The sequence below is a fragment of the Mauremys reevesii genome, linkage group 5, assembly GCF_016161935.1.
Source record: "Mauremys reevesii isolate NIE-2019 linkage group 5, ASM1616193v1, whole genome shotgun sequence".
In the NCBI taxonomy this organism is placed as follows: domain Eukaryota; kingdom Metazoa; phylum Chordata; order Testudines; family Geoemydidae; genus Mauremys; species Mauremys reevesii.
The window spans coordinates 43,404,419-43,427,765 of record NC_052627.1 but is presented as its reverse complement, the minus strand read 5'-3'; the positions used below and the strand labels follow the sequence as shown (position 1 = coordinate 43,427,765).

Genomic DNA, 23,347 nt, shown 5'->3' with positions numbered 1-23,347 from the left:
ACTACTGAAGTCTATCCCTTTCTAGGGTAATTGAGTCCAAGAAAGTATAAATGTCCAGTATCATCCAAAAAGGAGTTTCTAACCCAACTCCAGGCCTCAGAAGTCCTCACACTCTTATTTCAGAACTTCCAATATCTTTACCCCGCCTTCCCTCTTATCTCAAAGGGGCAGGGGAGCCTGGGCCCTCCCTCACTACAAGGCTCTGACCAAGCAGTATCAAGCTTCCCTGGGTCACTTCCTGCCACTCAGTTTCTCAGTCCAGGGTGTGGTCACAGCCTCACAAACAATCCAAGAAAAAATAAAGCAAAGGATTCCTTAATCCTTAATGACAAATTAGTCCCTCCCCTGGGGCCTGAGGTAGTTGCCGCTTGCGAACTCTTCTTCCCTGCAGCAAGGACTCTTTCGGGGTTCTCATGATAAGTCCATCCCCCTATCTTATCTGCTATTCTCCCTTTTCTGAGCTGTCTAGCTATCTTTTAAATTCCTCCTCTGTAGGTGCGATGAGCCAAGGCAACTTGGGTACAGAATTGCCCCTTATCTTCTTCTATCCCCATGTGGGGTTTATATACCCAGTAACAAGGTGGTACCAATTACAGGGTGGGGGAATGAGAATCCAGGCTTAGATAATTTGGGCATATGAAAATAAGATCAGAAGAATATATAGGAAACAAGCTTCTCAAACTTAAATATGTAGGGTACGAGAAGGGTTGGAAGGCCCAAAACTAGATGGATGAATGTTATACAAAAGGATGTGATTAACTGTGAAGTTTCTGAGGAACTGCTTCAAGACAGACTAAAGCGGAGAAGATGGACTTGAAGAGCCAACCCCACATGGGTGGGAGTAATGCTTGAAGAAGAGCTCTAAGAGATAAAGGCTTCAATTTCAGAACTTTACAAATAGATTTCTAGTTCCAATTCTGAAGGTGGTGGTTTGTTATGAGAAGTTGCACTTAGATTATTTTTAAGGATCCATGTTATTAAGTATCATAAAAGTGAAGCATTTCCTGGGTTCAGTCAGAGAAAATCTGAAATTTTACTTAGAAGGAACAAAATTAGACAAAGTCACCAGGAAAGTAAATTTAACTCCCATGAAAAATGTCAAGAGTTTGGGGAAAAGTATTGTCCTAAATTGGGATAAGAAACCAAAACCTTGAACACTTTCATGGGAGTGAAATTCTGCAATATTTCTTTTAGGAAACATTGGAACATTCCTACAATTTGTGTTTCAGAAACAAAATATGCTCCTGGGAGCCCTCATGCCTTTCCAGTTTGGTCAACGAGCCAGGGAAGCAGGCAACCCTACTGGCGGGCTGCGGGGGAGGTGCATAGGCAGGCAAGCATCAGGAAAGCTTCCTGGTTTCCTTTGAAAGGTTCATTGAAATCAACAATTCCCATAGAATGTTTTGATTTCAATGAACTGGCATTTTTCCAACAGAATATTATTCCAGAGGAAAATTTCTGACCAGCTCCAGCCAAGATTCTATGGAGCAAGGTCTGAGACCCATCACATCATATAATGCAGCTCATTTGGACTAACACTACTACCTAATGTTTTACATTTGTGTGAGGTGGTATATACATGAGAGGAAGGGTTATTGTGTTATTTCTGGTTTATAATCCTTTTATTTTTTTAAAATAAAAGTTTATTTGTTTTTATAAATAAAAATGATCTTATAACTAGTGTCTATGAACTTTCCATCAAACTGAGTTTTCAGTTGCCTGTGTGATTAAACAGGAGAACTGGAGGAAAGAAATTACAACCAGAGCTCAGAATTCAAAGGGATTGCTGCAGAGCTGGATGAGCTCAAGGGATAGGATTAACCTGTCACAACCTAATAGTTTCAGAGTTTGTCAGAAAATTCTTTAGTCACTAAAAGGGAAACTAAAAGATAATTATATTGGTTAATCTGAAATCCTTATAAAATTACAAAGGCACGAGGGCCTCTGCGTCCTACTCTGAAAGTCTTGGATTGAGAACTTGATCCCCTAGAAATATATCAGACCATCATTGTCCTGGACGCCACAGGAAGAAAGGGAAGAAACCAGGAATGTTGTTTAACTTGGCTGTGACTTTATTAAGTAACACATCTAGGAACTTCATGGAAATAACTTGTCCAGTGCAGGTCATCCTTCCTTTTGTAATTTGTACTACCTGGGGAAAGGCTGCTGCCAGCTCCCCACCCCATTAACCTGGTCCCAGAACCACAGAACAGACCCTTACTCCCTTCATTCAAGGGTTGTCTCTCTATTGTACCAGATATTATTATAATAATAATAATAATAGGAGATATACCAATCTCCTAGAAGTGGAAGGGACCTTGAAAGGTCATTGAGTCCAGCCCCCTGCCTTCATTAGGTGGACCAATTTTTGCCCCAGATCCCTAAGTGGCCCCCTCAAGGATTGAACTCACAATCCTGGGTTTAGCAGGCCAATGCTCAAACCACTGAGCTATCCCTCCCCCCCTAGCACCAGTCTCATCCCTCACCTTGCTTAGAAGATATGTTTCAGAGTGGTAGCCGTGTTGGTCTGTATCAGCAAAAGCAACAAGGAGTCCTTGTGGCACCTTAGAGACTAAAATTTATTTGGGCATAAGATTTCGTGGGCTAAAACCCAATTGTTTAGGAGATGCTTTTCCTAATCCATTTCCAATTCCAGTGTATGAGGGAACTAGACCCTACTGATTGATCACACCTGCACTGGGCACCTGCCAAAGTGCACCAACATGAACACCTCCAGTATAACACAGGCGATAAAACTTCCCCAAACATTATACCTAGAGCATATAAATATCCAATCTCGATTTTGAAATTGTTGGTGATGGAAAATCCATCACAATCTTTAGTTGATTGTTCCAGAGGTTATTTACCCTTACTGTTAAAAATTTACACCCTATTTCCAGTCTGATTTTGTCTAGCTTCAACTTCCAGCCATTGGGCTGAAGAGTCCATTATCAAATACTTATTCCTGAAGTAGGTTTTTACAAACTGTGGTCATGTCACCCCTTAAACTTCTCTGTTAAGCCAAACAAATTGAGCAACTTGAGTCTATAACTACAAGGCAGGTTTTCTAAACCTTCAGTCATTCTCATGGTTCTTCTCTGAACCCTCTCCAATTTATCAGCATCCTTCTTGAACTTTGGGCATCAGAACTGGACACAGTATTCCAGCAGCACCAGTGCCAAACACAGAGGTAAAATAAACTCCCTCCTCCTATTCAATATCTACCTGATAATGCAACCAAGGATCACACTAGCCCTTTAGACCATGAAAGAGAAAGGCTGGCAGGGTCTATTTAGAGCCATGACTAGTGCTGGCACATAATGTGCAAGCTCCCCACAATAATTTCTGTAATGGGTTTGTGATCTAAACAGATGCCAGTTAGTAATTTGCTGCAATCAAACTCAGATCTCCTACAGTGAAAGGCTTGGGCATTAATCTATCATATCATAGAGCCCTTAGAACTTTTCTGTAATATAATGATGTCTAAAGTGCAACTCATTTGGGATGCTTCTGAGAGAAGACTGATATGCATAGTAAAACTACAGCATTTTTACCCAGAACTATGTTAAGCTTCTCAGCAAAAAGATGCATTTTGAAAAAAAAAAAAAAGAAAGAAAAATAGAAAGAGCCATTGGGGCAACTGTTCACATGCACATGTAAAACATGCACATCTTCATTTGTTCATATTGTGTTTAAGTCACTGAGGCTGCAATAGGTGGAAGATACATGTTTGTGGGTACAAGGGGTACATACTCCAAATGGCTTCGAAGACTGAACATTTTTAACAAATAAAATTGAACTTAAACAATGAGATGAACTTAAAAACATTTTTTTAAACCAACAATTACTTATTCTTTAAGTCATTGTTGTAGACAGAAAACATGGGGGAGGCTGGTTCCCTTAGAAACCGCTGACCAAGTCAATTTGGTCTGCTTATGACTCTTGCATATCCCACAGTGAGCTCCCTTTAATCATGGTTGCATGTTATTGAATTGTACTTTAAAAACATCACATACAACTGGTGAAGATTAACCTTCAGGATAAGTATTCATGCCATATGTTCATATTTTACAGGTCTTATCCTAGCTATTAAGCTTCCTGAAATTGTCGTCCTGGAGGTGAAGAATTAGCTAACAGACTTCCAATTTATAAGGTGTAATGTGCTGTTTAAGCAGGGTTTAAGATCACCATGACTGGAAAATTTTAATAGTTTTCAAAGAGCAGGACATTTTCCTTGCATAGCACTGTTACCACTCAAGTATTTATCTTCTTATTCTTTCAAGAGGATGAAGTATTCACACACACACACACGATTGCCCACAGTTGGCAGTTTCCAAACCCACTGGCACATTTGTCTCAGTTTCATGTAAAAGTGACATATCCATGAAGAAAGTATTCTTAAAACACTTTCTACCTAATATTTACAAAGCTAAGTATAATGTATGGAGTAACATTTAGGCAAAAGGGCAAAAGATGAAACTACAGCAGCTTAAGAATGTAACAGTTTACATTTCCAATAGCTTTATAATTCTTGCCTGCCTTTGGACTTTCTGAGTATCAAGAGCTATGGGCTGGTCCACACTAAGAAGCGGGGTCGAACTAGGGTACGCAAATTCAGCTACGTGAATAGCGTAGCTGAATTCGAAGTACTCTAGTTCGAACTACTCACCCGTCCAGACGCCGCGGAATCGAAGTCCGCGGCTCCAAGGTCGACTCCGCCACCGCCATTTGCAGTGGTGGAGTACCGGATTCGACTGCGGCGCTTCCGGAGTTCGAACTATCGCATCCACATTAGACGCGATAGTTCGAACTCTGAGAAGTCGAACTCACCGTGTCGACCCGGCTGGTAAGTGTAGACTAGCCCTATGATTCTAGCCTACTTTCCTAAACTATAAGCAATATGGTATTAGAGAGAGAAGGGCCTATTTAGATACATTTTCAAAAGAAAATATCTCTGCTTTACATACCTAAAACTGGCAAGTATATATAAAACAAACAAGATGGCGCCATGCCAACTCATAGTTGGAAATCTTCACTTCATGCCTTTATTCTTTTCAATCAATATTGTATAGTATTATGGTGAAACCTGAACTACCTGATATATATTTCAGAGGCAATGCCAACATCAGTTCTCACTTTGTCACCATTTTCACTTGGAACATTCTCAGTAAATTGATGATGGCGAGCCATCCTAAACACATGCCTGTCCAGCACAGAATGAACAAAGCTTTATTGTAACACTGTGCACTACTGGTTGGCAGGAGTAAAAGTATTAACTTAAGTTTGTATGTGTGAGATGATGTGGTCATTGCTGTTCTCCTTGTTTCATGGAATTGTATCTGTTTTGCTAAGAACCCTACAAATGGTTGTAAACTGACATTGGCATCTGACTCAATTTTTATGCTCTGCTGGTGACTGTATGCCTAACTTGATCAGGGAAAGGGACAGATTAAGTGGATGTCTGTTGGAGGTTATACATGGGGAAAGCACAAAGGGGAGAAGAGAAAGTGGGTATTTGGAAACAAAGAAACAAAGAAAAGGGTGAAAAGCAACTGGCTAAAAGGTAGAGGTGTACTAAGGGTAAAACATATTACTTACATATTACTCTCTTCATTTTGTTCTGCAGATACATTATTGCATATCATTGTGTCCTACTCAAGCTTGCCATATGCTATGGTAAACTTTGTGGTCTCTTATGTGCGTATGTGCTGGCACTCAAGGGATTTGCCGAAGCAAATCTACAGGAAACTTGAAAATTCAGCTACAGCCAGCTGAGGAGTGAAAGAACTGTACTTTCCTCACAGTGGAAGCTCTCTAAATTGCTTATGGTAATAAATAATATAGATTGAAATAAATGAGTAGAAACACCTCCACACAGTAGCTACTTCCCTTGGGAAATACACAGTAGCAATTCACTTTGTCTTTTGTATTATACCATAAATGGTACTTAGTATTTCCTTTAGTCTAGCTAAACATACTTACTGCAAATTGACCTTTACAAACAGCCAAATCTCTTTTAATTGGAAAATGAAAGAAAATGACAAATATTGACTAGTAAACTAACCCATAAAAGTGAATCACACCAGTATTCAGTGTTATTCTTAGGTACTCCTGTATACACCCCAGGCTGCCTGGCAAGGTAGTGTCGTATACAGAAGTATCTGTGAGCACTTTCTTTTTGCAACTTTCTGCGAAGTTTCCCTTTGGGAATTTTTCCTGATGGTGAATGACACTCATTTACTGCCTGTTCTCATGTATTAGGGCTTGGCTACACTGGAGAGTTGCAGCGCTGGTGGTGGCTTTACAGCGCTGCAACTCACTCACTGTCCACACTTGCAAGGCACATACAGCGCTGTATCTCCCTGGCTACAGCGCTGGCTGTACTCCACCTCTGCCTGGGGAATAATGACTGCAGCGCTGGTGCTGCAGCGCTGGAGTGCCAGTGTAAACAGTGATTAATCTTACTACGCTGTAACTGACCTCCGGAATTTTCCCATAATGCTTTTAACTAAAGAACTCTCTTTGTTTTGTTATGATGCCTCTCTTTGTTTTGTTGTGAACTTGGGGCTCCCGGAGCTGCTTATCTAAAAAACAAACACAGCTCCTGTTTGCTGTGAATGAGGCAGGCAGGGGGATGAATGTCCACAGACTAGTGTTTGCTTGAGGAGAGAAACAGCACGGCGGGGGGGGAGGGTAGTCCATCGGAGCAGCTGCTTATCTGGTCTGAAGGCTATTTGCATTTAAGAGTGAATGAGGGGTCGGGGAAGTGGTCGGAATTTGCAAGGCAGGGAGCTGACAGTGTCGGCTCCAAAAATCCACTCTCTCTCTCTCCCCCACGCTCCCTGTCACACTCCACCCCACCCCCCTCTTTTGAAAAGCACGTTGCAGCCACTGGAACGCTGGGATAGCTGCCCATAATGCACCACTCCCAACACCGCTGCAAATGCTGCAAATGTGGCCACACTGCAGCGCTGGTAGCTGTCAGTGTGGCCACACTCCAGCACTTTCCCTACACAGCTGTACAAAGACAGCTTTAACTCCCAGCGCTGCACTGCTGCAAGTGTAGCCAAGCCCTTAGTTGGAAATGGAATAACCCTCATCAGTTGAGAGAGACGACCATTTGCACTTGGGAATCAACCTTTTTAGGTTGTGGTAAATCAACTCCAAAGGGCATATTTTTCCTTGAAAAGGCATGTTCTCAACTACTTTCAAGTGAAACTAGCAGAAATATTTAAGAAATAATACATGTTTCTGTTTATAGATTAGACAATTTTATTTATTAAGGGCACAGTTAGAAAAAAGGCACAGTTAGGCCCAGATCCTCCCATGGGAGTTGGGTACCCAAATACCTTTGAGGATCTGTGCCTTATTTGTCTAGTACAAAAAATCTTAGGGTATTTCTAATTATAATTCTAAAATATGCATAGAGTAATTAAATTTCTGGCTGCATTATTCGTCCTAGTCTTATGATTCTCTTAGTCCATAAAACAAAAGAGAAGCCTACAGCAGATTGGCCTCATTATGATTCAGTCTGTCTTATTTAAACCAATTATGGGATATGAGTCCGGGCCAAATACAAAAATCTATTCTGTCTCTCTTGCACACCTTTTGGAACTGAAAAACAGCGTTAGTTTAAAAGATATGGGTTGATCTAAATAAATTTACATATTTTTTGCTGTGGAAGACATCAAAACAGAATAACTCACTAACAAGCAGTCAGGCAGAAGCAGTTCATCCCATTTGAAACTCACTTTTTTCAAATACCTTGTCAAATGCTGATATATTTCATCACCTTCTCACAATCTCAACAGAAAGGACTCTCTTTATAAGGAAAAATGTTGGAAAGGGTAGTTGGACCCTAAACATTCACAGTGAGATTTTGAAAAGCTCTCTGATTTGGCCTACATGCTCAGTTTTACCATTGATTTTAATGGAAACAGAGTTACGTCAACACTGAGGGCTAGTCTACACTTACCTGCCAGGTCGACGCGGTGAGTTCGACTTCTTGGAGTTCGAACTATCGCGTCTAATCTGGACGCGATAGTTCGAACTTCCCACGCGCTCCGGTCGACTCCGGTACTCCACCACTGCAAACGGCGGTGGCGGAGTCGACCTTGGAGCTGCGGACTTCGATCCCGCAGCATCTGGACGGGTAAGTAGTTCGAACTAGGGTACTTCAAGTTCAGCTACGCTATTCACGTAGCTGAACTTGCGTACCCTAGTTCGACCCCCGCCCTTAGTGTAGACCTGCCCTGAGTGTTCTGAAAAATCCCATCCTTACTATGAGTTGATGGGTGATTTGCATAACAATGATGGCCTGGCTCCAAATTGAGGACCCAGTCCTTTAATCCTTATTCACATGAAGCTGGATTACAAGTCTTGCACATGGCCTTCTGAAGGGTATAATACAGACTTCGCCTTCCCTGAGAGTCTCAAGGGGAGAGTTTGTGCCCCCGAGGCTCTTGGAAACATAGGGAGGTGAAATTTGGTCCATCCAATTGCTCCCCCTGGAGCATCCGTCCCACTCTGCCCATGGCCCAGCTTCCTCTGCATGCCCTTTTGGGCTATTTGCTTGCTGGAAGAGGAAAGGGCAAATAGTCTCTGCTCACAAGGACAGCTCTGGTGTGTGGCCATTGCATGGGCTGTGCAAGGAAGTAAACTCCTCGCATATCCTCCTGCTGCACATATACAAAAGCCTGTGTTAATGGATCATAACTTCTATGTAGGTAACCTTTGCCCACCTGCATTCTTGAAAGGAAGAATGCAAATCTTCATCACAAAGATTCTCTATAGCAAAACATATTAATCAAAGCGGTATACCAATAACTGCTAACTATAACAAGCAATCCACTCTGATTTGTTTTTCAGAGTAGTGTTAAAACTACATGTAATCTGGTTGCTAGTTTATTTTGAAATAGAAAAAAAAAACCACGAATAAGGCTTTGCATTAGCAGCTGCATATCTGGTTCTAGCTGTGCTGTGCAGTAACACACCATTCTGCAAATGCACGATGATGCAGTTGTAGTTCATTTCAACAGTAGACTGGGGCAGCTATCAGGTTTCCAGATGTGCTACTCAATATCCATGCAACTAATAAATAAAAGGATGGTGATGGTTGGAATGCTAAATTTTTCTCCACAACAACATTCAAAGAGTTAAAGAAGTTGAGATAAAAGCTGCCGCTCCAATTTTTGTCACACTGCCAGAGTTTAATGTCTATCCATCTCTGAACTTCCACCAGATGGAGCAAAAAGTAAACGCTCTCTTCTCCCATCAAATTTGCCTTAAAGAAAGGTACAACTAAGCCAAACAGTGATTTATGTGCTAGAAACAGACCCATAAAAACACTTTTGAATGGTTGCATGTTGGTGTCTTGGTAAATATGCAACCAGAGCTTTTGGGGGAGCATCTGCAACACCATCACATTATTCTAAAGTTCATCATTTGGCCTGTCACTCCCACTTATAAATCACATCTGTGCATTCATGTATTCTGATTGGTGGCATATGCTGTAAGAGGGGCTCTCTAATTCAGAACAAAGGGGACTTTGGGGTTAAATCCTGCAAGGTGTTGAGTATGCCTGTGAGGTTCTAAAACTTCAAGAACTGACTAAATATGGGTTCACAATACTCACAACTTCTTAGGCACTTGGAAGAATTTGTTCCTAGATTAAGAAGTTGTTAGGGAATGTGGCTAGTGAAGACAGGAATGATGGCTGAAGATGTAGGGACTAAAACAAACAGGAAATATCAATAACCTTATTCCTATTATTAGTTCAGATTGTCAGAGTACTTCTGGGAAACTGTGCATGACAGTGTATTGAAAGAAAAAATAATTATTATTATGCAGAAACAACTTGATGTTCAACTGGCATTTAGTAACTATTTTAAAGGGCCAGGTTATGGCCGGGCCTGAGCAACCATATGGGGCATAAGGAGGCTAAGACATTCACCTGTTCAACACACGCTCTTGCGCTGCCTCCCTAGATCTCTATTCCCTCCACACGCACATGGCCAGGGAGTGGATAAAGAGAGGTAGAAAGTGACTAGCACCTTGGCTCCACCCTCACCATATGTTGATTAGTGCAGCTGACTGGAGTGGAGGGGGAGTAACCTGCTGTCAGTAAGGACTGTTAGCAGATTATTACTCCCTGCAGAAGGAAGAGGAGTGCAGGGAAGGAACTTTTCTCCAAAGTGCAATTCCTTTCTTGTGCTCCTGAGTGGCATAACTGTGTTGCACTCGTTACATGGGTTAGTGCCCAAGGTGCACTGTGGCTCTAAGGGTTCACAAAGGGTCTAAGTTTGCCAGCCTCATTCCAAATGAGTAACACCTTACTCCACAAAATACTATTCTGCATGAGTAAGGGTATCATAATCTGGCCTTCAGTGTGTATGGGACACTTAAAGCCAAATCTCGGCCTCTGAGGACTGTGAGGGTGTTGCTGAGTATTAGCAGTTCAATAGAATTGTTCTGAGGCATTCTGCCTGTTCAGGGTAGGCACAGGTAGAGTGTCTCAGGGAGTACCACAGGAAGTGTCATGTATGACTTCCTTACATCTGTTGCAGATAGGAGCAGCATGTGCTCTCCTAGTACCTGCTATGAAGGATAACAGGTATTCAGGTTGGGATCATGGACAATCCCTAACTGGCTGGCTATGACTTTGGGGTCCCTGGAGAACGACTTGGCTCACTAAATATTCAGGGGACACCGGTAGAAGTGCAGTCACAAAACAACAACATAGGGGAAATAAACATGAAAGTGCATGAATCCTGCAGGTATACTGAAGGGACATCCACAGGATAGTATGCAGTTGAGTTTTCTTAGTAGTTGTGTCTATGAGTGTCAGGTGTCTATTCTGCCTACCCTTACATGGATTCACTGAGAGAGGAAAGGACAGGGCTTGGGCAGGCAGAATTTTGCCTTTGACGTGCTCCTCATAAATGTTCAGATTTAATTTCATCTGGATATCGTAAGAGATTTTCATTAGCAACAAAATGAAATAAGAGGTACTTTATTAAGTAAGATGCTACTTGCACTGCTAAAAGCAAATTCAAAGGACTGTTTTTCTGATGAATTTCAGAAAGATGACCTTTTTTCAAGGTTTCAGCTTGCACTGCTTTCCAACCCAGGTTGACTGCTCACTACATAACACACTACTGGAAACAAGCTGAAAACCAGAAGCAAATCCAAACAGATAAAACATAAAATGCTTCAGAGAGACAGAGCTACTATAGGCAGAGAATTGGGCACATCACTCCTGTTATTGCTAAGGAGAATTATGTTTCTACATTTATATCAACTGATTTAACAGGAATCCCCTAGAATTTCACTGTGCTTAACTAGGCAAAATTTATCAAGTGATTTAAGTATTTATTGTTAGTATGGTTCCATTTAAGTCAAATGAAGTATCTGCGCTGGCTCCACAGCTCCTATTGGCTGGGAACTGCAGTCAATGGGAGCTGCGGGGGCAGTGCCTGAGGGCAGAGGCAGTGTGCAGAGCTGCCTAGCTGTGCCTCCACCTAGGAGAAGCAAGGACATGTCGCCACTTACAGGGAGCCGCCCGAAGTGAGCAGCGCCCAGGTCTGGCACCCCACAACCCTTCCTGTGCCCCAACCCCTGCCTTGAGCTCCCTCCTGCACCCAAAGTCCCTCCATCTTAGTTAACTGGAATTTTTTACTTACCCGCACCCCTCATTCCCCCAAGCTTTTACCATTATTAAATGTTTTGGTAAGAACACTTGGATTCTGCAGCAAATTATGTGGCTGTAGAATCCCGGAGTACATGCAGGCACCTAAAAACCAGGGTAAAATCCTGGTCCCAGTAAAGTCAATGACAAAATTCCTATGGACTTCAGCGGAACCAGGATTTCATTCTAGGTGTGTTCATATAACTTAAGGTCTTTAACTTTACACATAACAACTATAAACAATACACAGACTTCAAATATGATTCTATATACCAAAATGAGGCTTTGCAAAGCTTGCAAATAGCAAAAAAATGCATCCTGGGTGGCCTACACATTTGATTTACCTGAATCAGAAGCTGTGATCAACAAGATGTACTGCTCCTTAGTCTCCCGATCCAGGGTTTGTACCAAGTGGAGCTCTCCACTGGCTGAGAGAGTAAAGGCACCGTCTTCATTTCCACCAACAAGAAGGTATGTAAGTTTGCCATTTAGACCTTGATCATCATCCCTTGCTATAACCTACAAAAGTGACATAAGCACACCATAACAAATAATAATAATGAAGAGTATATGCTTGTGTGTGTTTGTCATCAAGATTACCTTCTATGGCAAAGTATTTTATGAGGAACAGGAAATACTCCATGTGTGACATAATTAATTATAATGCCTGGGGGTTTATTACAAATTGGTTGTAACAGCAAACTGACTTAATATAAAAGGAGTGATGAGTCTTAAACAAGTGCTAGTTTAAAATACAAAATTAATAATTTACTTCTTTTCTCCATATCTGAATGTATTGTTAAAACCAGCCTTTGAGCCAGCTTTGGGTTCAGCAAAACCCATAGAAGATTTTGCAGGAACCTGTCAAATTGGAGGGAATATTGTGTCTGCTGCTGTCTGAGCACACTGAATGGAACTCTAGCTGCAGTAGTGCCTAACCTTAAATAGAGAAGGAGAGAGGTTTGAAAGAAAGAAAGAACAGATTGAGGTGGTCTGTGGGGATGGAAGTGAAAACCAGGGGAATGAAATGACCCTCTAAAACCCTAATGTATGTATAAGATGAGGGGGAGGAGAACTGTTATACAATTATGTAAAGAAAAACACTTTATGCCATGTTATATTCAAAAAAGGTAATTATTAATCCGTACAAATCTCAGTAGACGTTTAATTTTTGATGAAGCAAATAGTTTTATAATAAATACATTTTTAAATGTACTCACCTGAAGAATAACTTTTGGAAGTGTCCCTAAATTCTCAGGGACATTCACAGAATATGGAGAAAGCTCAAATGTAGGAATAAAATCATTAACGTCCATCAGAACAATACTGACTGTGGTGGTGTCTGTCCTGGGGCTACTGCCACGATCAGATGACTGAACAGTTAATGAGTAGGAGGGCTTCTTCTCTCGGTCTAAAGGCTTGGCTACTGTTATCACCCCAGTAACAGAGTCGATCCGAAACTCATTATTGGTGTTTCCACTGATTATGGAATAGCGAACTTGCCCATTTGTACCTTCATCTCCATCTGTAGCAAACACCTGGATCAGATCTGTTCCTGTCAGAGTGTTTTCACCCACCTCTACTTTATATAGCTTTTGTGCAAACAAGGGATTGTTATCATTGATATCAAGGACTACTACAAGTACATCCGTAGATGAAGAAAGGCATGGCTGACCTTTGTCTGTAGCTACCACAGTCAAGGTATAATTAGCAACTGCTTCTCTGTCAAGTTCCCCAATGAGCCTTACTTTACCATCAATAGTGCCAATACTGAATTTGTTTCCCAAAGGCCTCAGCAGAGTATATTCAATATAGCTGTTAGGACCACTGTCCGGGTCAGTTGCTTGAGCTCTAAACACAATGGTGTCTATGGGTGTGTTTTCTGGAATGTAGGTCAGCTTTGGAGAGATAAAGCTTGGAGGATTGTCATTCACATCCAGTAGAATAATAGACACTTGAGTTGTGCTTGTGTATCTGGAGGCTGGTAGAGTAGCCATGTCATGAACCTGAACAACAAGGCTATAGAAGGACTGACTTTCCCGATTCAAAGGCTGCTTGATGCTCAGGACTCCATTCTTGTCAATATTAAATTGACCTAGGCTATCTCCTGATGTAATACTGTAGGACAATTGTGAGTTAGAGCCTGTAAAACAAAAATAAGGACTGTCACTTAATCCCATTGATCTTGTTGTACATATGAAGAATACAGAAGTAGGTTTTTGAATTTCTAGTAAATAACATCATTAGTGGTAGATAAAAATGGCAAAATGTTTACATTTTGAAACAATGAAATTAAATGGGAGAAAGGGTAATCACTTTTTGTGTCATCTGCAATTAAACAGAGATGTGGTACAGTTGCATATTATATTTGATATGTCAGAATCAAGAACTGCACTCAAACATTACTGAAGATATGGTTAGCTGACAGTCTTGATAAAATATTTATAAATTGTAAAACTTTATTTATGCATTTCTGTGAACATGCATACATGTTTCCTCTGAATGACACAAAAAGCCATACGATAACAACACACTGATTAGGCCACATTTTTATTTGTTTATTTTTTTAATGTTTTACTTCAAAAGGACACCAAAAGCACTGGAGTCCCAGATTACTCACACATGCACCAATCAAAAAGTATATTATGGATTTAATCACTAGGGATCACTTTGGATTTATAAATGTTATATAGTGCCTTGAACATGTTAATGTTATGTAATAAGTATCTTATAATTCAACAGGTATCAAACCTACTTCCACTGTAGTCTGTGGAATTTTTCTATGGACTTTAATGATATCTGTATCAGGATCTGTTAAACCTACCCTTCCCTTCTAGTCTCAAAATAATTTTGATTTGAAACAATGTATCAATTGTGTCTGTAAAATATTCAGAGTAAAAAGACACATCCTGGTTACATTGAAGTTTCATTAAAGTTAATGTCAATATTTCAGTTGATTTCAGTGGAACAAGAATTTGGCCCTAAAACTGTAGGCCGTGAGGGTTGGTAAGATGTATCCAGCAAAAGGGAAATAAGGATGAGGGGACAGAACAAACACTGTTCTTGAACAAGGATAGTGACAATAAAAGTAATGGACTTTTTTGGTGGAGGGGGATAAATTAAAAGAATTAGGGATGACAGTAATTGTATATTTACACACAATCTATATTTGCATTGCAGGTGGATATTGCCCATCACTACTAGAATATAAACATATAAACAACATTATCATATGACAAGAAGAATTTGGTTGCTTTAGAGGTATAAAGCTTGATTCACCACTATGTTACTCCAGTTTCAAAGCAGTGTAACTCCATTAATCTAACCAGCATAAAATAATGCTGAGTAATGTAGTGGTAAATCAGAACCGTAAAGTCCATACCCTGAAATTGGATAGGGAGGGTCAATGAACCTTTATGTCCATGCAGAGGCTCACTGAAGTCAAAGGTGCTATGCATGGCTACAAGGTGAGTCCCTGAAGATCTCTTTAAAATAACACAGAATAAGGGTGAAATCCTGGCCCTATTTAAGTCAAAGGAAGCTTTTCCATTGACTTCACTGGGTCAAAAATTTACCCTATGTCTGATTCTTAATGCAAATAATGATACACATTCAAAAGAGAGAGGCAGAGAGGTTATATAAAATAATTATTTTAGGAACTGTACCAATAAAAACAAACAAGAACTAGATTAGGCAGAGCAAAAGAGAATAATGTACAGATATATGCTTTACCATATATGAAAGAACATTCAAAATATCAAATGAACAACCCTTATCTTATGATTGAAATATAACTGCTGCAATTATGGCCAAGGAAGACATCTATACATTTTGGTAAGAAAAATACATTTTGAATCCTGACAAAGTGATTTTAAGGATGCTATATACTGAAAAAAATGTATTTTGAAAAATTAAAACCCAGAGCTCATGCTAAACATTTATATTAATCTTTAAAAAGGTGAGTTGAGATCTATTTTCTCTTTCTGGTCTCTGCATTAAACACTGAAAACATAAATACATAATTTTAAAATTCAATACTTAGCCTCTTTGGTCATAAAGGTTGTGTTTGAAACTTAATGGATTTTTATATTCTAACTAACCCTCTCTAAACTTATTTTTCCACAGTGTATAATCTCAAGTCGGACATTTAAGTGTCTCATTACTTTGTATTTCCTGTCAATTTTATTCAGTAGCTTCTCCCCTACTCACTGAACTTCCCAGGAAATAAATGATTCTTATATACAAAGTATTAATTATTGCTGTTTATTGTTCTCAAAGTAGTAAGACTCTAAATCATCCTCTTTTAAATATGTAGAGCCGGACATGAAAAATGATACATTTAAATAACATTTGGAAAAGATGAATGTATTTATATGCCAGACATATATTAATTAATGTTTGTATATCACTCTGAACAAGTGAAGCACTAAGTATTATAATATTATACATTTGTTTACCTTGGTTTTAACTTGCTTAACTTTACCCATGAAAATATTCTGAAATGTCAAGGAAATGTATTCATAGCATGAAAAACTACAAAATCCATCAGCCAGAAATCCTACTCCTATTTAAACGAATGGGAGTTTGGCCACTGGCTTTCACTGGGAAAAAAATGAACCCTAAAGAAGAAGTTCGAATTAGAAATACTTTCATTACATTTATTACTCTGTGTTTACAGTTCTTTTTGTGGTATATTGTATCACTTGTTCCATATACAACTTATTACTCATTCTTTTTTTATCTTCACACCCACATGCTATTTTATTTCTCTGACAATATTTGTTCATAATAGTACTGAACTTCCGGTATTTGTCATTCTTCCAATTCATGACAGTTTTATTACACTTCCCTGTCTATTTCTATGTGATGTAATATGTTCATTCCTTGTATTGCTTTTTAAAACAAAACAAACAAATATCTCATCATTCTCTTGGGTCTGAATCTTGGAAACACATCATGCTACTCACATGCTCAGCTGAAATCCTGGCCCTACTGAAGTTAATGGGAGCCTTACTATTGTCTGTAAGGGATCCAGAAATTCATAGTCTCACTAGAGAAAGGCATTGTCCATTTAAAAAAAAACAAAAAACAAAAACAAAACACTATGCACTTAATTGGAGGTGGGGGCATCTTTCATCTGTATTGCTATTGTGAGCCATCTTTATCCAAGATGGGAGGACTCCTCCACACTGATCACTGTCAAGACTGAATAGTAGTTAGCTGCCTCATTGGATTTATCTTTTCTCTCTGACAGATGCTTGCCTTCAAAGCTCAGACAGGGAGATGTCAAGCTCTTTAAAGTTTTTAATTTGGTTAATTAATATGAATGGAACAAGAAAGAACCAACCCTTTCCCGCTCATGTTGGCACATACATGGCCCTGAGCATGACCTGCAGATACCCTAACATCTTGCCTGGAGTTTTTTTCTGTGGTAGTCTCTCTCTTTTCTAAATCTCTTAAAAGCTCAGTCAATAGGTTGCTTTGGTTTGTGAGGAAGTTACTCAAGTTATACCTTTAAACATTTCTGTTAATTCCATATGAAACAAAAACAAAAAACAAAAACCAGAAACAAAAATGCAAGACCCAATGCATGTCTTTTTTTTTGCAAAGATTTAAAAACTGTAGCAGACTCTCTTTGATATTACTATCCATCTGTATATAAAAGCACGTCAAACTGCTGAAAAAAAACATTGTTTCCCAAGAGGTAGGTCAAACAGCAAAATAACAATGGAAGTATTTTCTTACTGCAGGCTTTTGCAGACTTTACTAATGTTTATCTTGGATTGACAGAAAAAACAGCCTAATATAAAACAACATGCCCTTCATAGCTCTGCAGGCTGTTCGTATCATTTAACATAAATGATCAGACAACTTCCACAAAACAATAGTTTATTAATATACATTCTGTGAGCTATTGATGGAGAAGTACAGTTGTAACTGCTACCCTGTTTTACACTAGTGTGCAGGAAATTACACTGGTAGAGATTTCAGGATTGAAACATCAACATAGCTTGTAACATTTGCTGAAGTTACAGAGATTGTTTTATAAAGTATACTGTAAGTACATATGCTGTGTTGTTGTAGCTGTGGTGGTCCCTGGCTACTAGAAAGACAAGGTGGGTGGGTGAGGTAATATCTTTGGACCAACCATAGAGCATGAAGGTTTACAAGCTGTCAACATACAGAGATTTAAAAGATGATAATATATATAATTTGAAGCTTGTCTCTCACACCAACAGAAGTTGGTCCAATCAAATACCTTGTTTCTCAATACACTATAGTGAATCCAGCATGCCCATGTAATGCAGTTTCTGCTCTATTAATTTTAAATCTAGCCGAATAAAACAGTAAATTTGCCATAAAATATAGGGGATACTCCACCTTATTCCCCACTGCCTCACACCTTGTGTTGTCATTTACACCTATGGAATTTGAGTGCAAAGTAGGTATAAAATGCTACTATTATGATCTGGAAGTATTTCATGCCCATTCTGCTCAGTGTAAATAAATGAATAAAGTGAAAGGCAATGGATAATAAGGTCCACAATGTTTAATGACATTAAGGTGGTCACCCAAATCAAGAGAAAATTCAATGCCAAGCATTATACCCCATTCCTAGTCCCTTTTTCATTTGCTTTTTTGTGCTTTTTGGTGTGTTTATTATTCTTCTATAACCTCACTGATGCTATTTTGAGTGATGTGTCCATAACATGGATTATCCTTCACTTCTAAAATCTACATTTTTCAGTTATTTTTTATAAAAGTCAACCTCATTAATGTCTGTTTGCATTTAATAAAATCAAATACCCTACACAGTAATATTTTAAAGTGTGTGTATAATTATTCTTCATTAGTCATTACAGGCATAAACTATATGACAAAAGTCAGTTTGCTAAACAAATTATACACATTATCATCTTTTAAATCCCTACATGTTGACACCTCATAAACCCTCATGTGAATAAACCAAGGATTAAAACCTTTTAAGGAAGCATTTCTCTGACATGTACTGACATCATCCCTTCATATTCCCTTATAGTATACAATACATTTACTGGGGGCATTGTAATGACTACCGATGAGGTTCCCATATATTATTTCCTTGTAGTGCTTTAGAATCTATTATACATTTTGTTTTAAACTAATATTAAGAAAAACAAATCCAAAAAAAATATTAAATTAAAACATTGTATTATAGATCGGATTTAAACTCACAATATTAAGAAAATTATCATTAAGTATTCTGTTCTCATTGTGCCTACATAGTTCAATATGCTCAATATGTAAAACATTCTAATAATATGTATGCCCAACAGGGATGCCAGAGAAGCCAGTACTTGACTTCACTAAGTATAGACATGTATTAAATGTCTTTTTTTTTGACTGATGTCAAATAGAAACATGGAAAGAACCTTACATTCTAAAACATAGTGTGACCCATCAAAAAGTCACCATTTACACACAGCGGTAACTAAAATATCCAGGTATTTTTTTTAAAAACCTGGGTATTTCAGATACAACTGTATGGTTATTGTGGATAAATAATGTCTATAAGGATGACCATTATTTGCCCATTCATGAGCAAATGCCTTAACATCTTGCTGACATGCAACATGCATCTGCCATCAGAATTTTTAGAATACAAAGGAACACATACCATCATCTGCATCAGTAACATTCAAGTTGAGAATAGTAGATCCTGGAGGCAGATTTTCCATCAAGGACGTGCTGTATGAGGGCATGCTGAATAGTGGCGGATTATCATTTACATCTAGTATGTTGAAGTAAACTCTGATGGTAGTGAACTGACCACCACCATCTCCTGCATGGACAGTAAGAATGTAATATTGCTGCACTTCATAGTCCAATATGCGAGTCAGGTTAAAGACTCCAGTGACCGGATTCAGGAAGAACATACCATCTTCATCATCTTCACTCACAGTGTATGTGATTTCTCCATTTACACCAGAGTCATCATCGGTAGCTAAAATGGCTGCTACCAAAGAACCTATACAAAACAATGGAAGAACTCAGTGAGAGAACAAGAACAAAGAATTTCAAAAAGACTAGAAATAAAACTGAATACTCCTACAGAACTGGTAAACAGGCCATTCCTGTGGAATAACAGGTCTCTTCCTTAAGAAATAAGAGCCTCAAAATTTTATGTTTTTGATAGAATTGGGAATTAATTACATATGTAGGCCCCCAATTTACCAAAGCACTTAAGCACCAAGGACCATTCCTATTCAGCAAAGCACTAAAGCACTTGCTTAACTTTAAGCATGCAATTAGTCCCACCGAGGCACTGAAATATACCTAAATTAGCTAGATATCTGTTTTTTCCTTGGGAATACATTTAAAAGGGATGAAAACTGTTGGGTGCCACAGAAATTAAGAGTGCGCTCTATAATTACTATAAAATTATAATAGATTTTAATAGAAAAAATCCTTTCTATTTTTTAAACTATCCTAAAAAAAGGAGAAAATTCTGTATTAAATTCTATAAGATGGTTTACAAAACCTATAGAAAAAATATTTCATTAAATTCTACAAGACTTTTCCAGAAGGGTGTGCTCAAAATGATCAGTAATTTCACAGACTTTCGCTCCAGAGGAACATTTCTGACTTTCTCTTATATTTAATTTTATTGTGTACAAGTTTTTTTAGGCTGCTGAGTGGTTATTCCAGTATGGTTTTTATTTTAAATTATTCTTAGGACATACAGAACCATGGACAGGCATCTATATTTTTATTTAAATTGAAAAAAAGTAAATATGCTGCATAAATTGAGACAAAATATTGTCTTTCAATAGTATTTAACTTGCAGTGTTCAAGGAAGGGAACCCTGAGTGTAGATAAATGCCAGCTATTAAACCTACATTTATTCTTTTTTTGAATGGAGCTGCTGAAATTTGTAATTCTGTTCAGTGTATAACAAACTTTTCATTTGTATTTTTTTTTAAATTACCATGAGCAATAATATAATACTTGGTCAGGAAACTAAAACCCTCATTCCTCTCAGAGGGTCCATTCTTGCAGTCTTTATTCAAGTATAATTCCTACTTCCTTTGAGTTTGGCCCATTGTTTTATTTTTGCACTTCTTGCTATACTTGCTATGCTATCCTTGCTTTACTGAAGTTTAGAAATTGGGTGTCAGCATTTAAGCATTTTTAATACTAACTATAATTAAGGTCACTCCGTTTCCAAAACAGAAAATCATTTTGTTGCTTTTTTATGGAACCAGATAAATTACATGCTTTACAACACACTTAGTTATATTTGAGCAATGCAACCATGAAAACTGCTCAATATCAGAATGAAAATTAGTGCTACAATTTCATCTGTTTAATCAAGCTGAACGTTCTGGTTTCTGTTACTGATATTTGATTTCCTAATGTTTCAAAATATTGCTGATTGCAGCTAAAAGGCTGTCCTAATGCTGGATATGATTACCAAATGTATAGTCAGCATATCAGCTGCAACTGTAATTTGCAAATAAATAAGGAGCCGATCATTGCTGGCCTTTGTGCAAAGTGCAGGATTAAAAAAGTAGGCAAAGAGCCTTCACGCACCCCCGCAAAAGGGCAAACCGCAATTACAATCCCTACACTGGATGGAATCCTGTGAATGCTCCACTTGTGCATCACCTAGGACAGTGTTACCCAAACTTGGGACGCTGCTTGTTCAGGGAAAGCCCCTGGCGGGCCGGGCCAGGTTGTTTACCTGCCGCGTCCGCAGGTTCGGCCGATCGCGGTGCCCAGTGGCCACGGTTCGCCGCTCCAGGCCAATGGGGGCTGCGGGAAGCGGCACGGGCTGAGGGATGTACTGGCCGCCGCTTTCAGCAGCTGCCATTGGCCTGGAGCAGTGAACAGCGGTCAGTGAGTGTCGTGATGGGCCAAACTTGCGGACACGGCAGGTAAACAAACCGGCCCGGCTTGCCAGTAGCTTTCCCTACAAAGCAGCGACCCAAATTTGGGAACCGCTGATCTAGGACATAAGACACACCAAGTGGGAAACACCTACCTGCCCCCTGCATGCTGGCCAGTCAACTGAAGCAAGATCATTGGAAAGTGGAATGGGACAAGCTGCACCATCCTAACAGTAGCACCCCTGTGGGCACCTGTGATAGGGAGAGCATGAAGGCACAATTCTGTACCGAACACTGCTGGACCAGTATATATCTAGCACATTTTGGCCTTAAGTAAATATACTGTCCTCAAATTATTACAACTTTTTATTAATTTTTGATGCTTGAATTCTATATTTTTGAAGATTGTTTTAATGATTTAAGAGAATATTCTCATCTCAAGCTACCAGGATTATACAGTATGTACACCTGTAAACTAATTCCCATTAAAACATACTGAGCCTAAAAACACCACATTCATTACCCTAGACAGCCTCAGCAACTATCTTTCTGTGCTTAGTACATGAATTCCCATGGTACTGCAATCACTGCTAGAGGCATTTTTTTTCCAATTGACTGCACTGAGCATTGTAGTGGTCTCCGAACAGTGTGTATTCTTGCCCACCATATGTAGTGTATTATCTATAGCATGCACAACAGCATGCGTGAAGGAAAGAATTCCAAACTTAACTCAGAATTTCCTCTCTTGGTCAGACTGAGTCTGATCCTTTAATATTATAAGGATTTTCTTTCCCTTTTGTATTTACTTCTTTTTAATGGTAGTATTAAAAAGAAAAGATCTACAAAACCCTCTCACTTATGCTCTAGTAATTCCACAGGTCCTTTGGCAGGCTGCATCTACTGTTAATAAAACATTGAGAGACTACATTACCTGATATGTTGATGGATAAAAATACTATGAATTCTCACAGTATATTTCCATTCCCATTGTATACGATACAATGAAAAACAACATTCATTCTGGGCTGAGGATGTGCATACCAAGTTTCAGCCCAGAGGTGAATACGATGGAGTTATGAATAGAGCTGTGCAAAATGTTCACTTAAAATCTTAATTCACTTGAAACTGAGGCAAGTTAGAGGTCTTAGTCTAGCTTATAAATATCAGTTCAAATCTATGAAGGTCTCATATTTAGTCAGCCTACATTCTTCAGGTCCAGCTGGCTCCCCAAATGTCGCACCCCTACTCCCGCTTCCTGCTGGGACCTGATGTCCACTACCTGGGGTCTTCTGGGAACACTGGGTGGCTGCCACTGCCCAACATTTTTCTGTTCATTCTCATTTAGTAGTAGAACCCAGAGGCCCCAATCAGGACTGGAGTGCTCCTTGCGTTGGGCACTGTAAAAAAACACATAAAGATACGAGCCCTGCCCTACACCTAAAAATGGCAGTCTTCCTTTTCTGGGAGGCCTACCATTTGTTCAAAGGCTAACTCTGGCAACAGGAATGTCCCTTCTCCTGCTGCCTATGAGGAAAGTTAGGCCCCTTCCTGACCACCCCTAAAGACAGTCAATTTAAGGGAATGGGATTTGGCTCCATTTGGCCTTCTCCCCACCGTTAAAAAGATGGAGGAACCACAAAAATGAGGAGGGCGCCACCTGCCCCAAACACAGCAAGGTTGCCCTACCTTGCCTGAAGAAGAGAAAGGGTAAGTAAAGGCTGCATCCCACCTGGAGGCCCTATGCCTATGCTGTGAATGAGTGGGATAAAGGTGAATGGATAGAGAAGGGAGG

General features: G+C 39.3%; 1 protein-coding gene across 3 annotated transcripts in view; it reads right to left on the bottom strand.

The window, feature by feature from the left end:
- The window catches only part of FAT4 (FAT atypical cadherin 4), a 229,742-nt gene that overhangs the window by 85,745 nt on the left and 120,650 nt on the right, over positions 1 to 23,347 (bottom strand). For 2 of the 3 annotated variants that reach the window (XM_039540118.1, XM_039540119.1), the window contains 3 exons: positions 19,344 to 19,694; positions 12,907 to 13,829; positions 12,031 to 12,205 (listed from right to left, as the gene is read on the bottom strand). In XM_039540118.1, coding sequence (XP_039396052.1) covers positions 12,031 to 12,205; positions 12,907 to 13,829; positions 19,344 to 19,694 — 1,449 coding nt within the window. The remainder of the gene's footprint in view (positions 1 to 12,030; positions 12,206 to 12,906; positions 13,830 to 19,343; positions 19,695 to 23,347) is intronic. The other variant, XM_039540120.1, reaches the window with a different exon arrangement.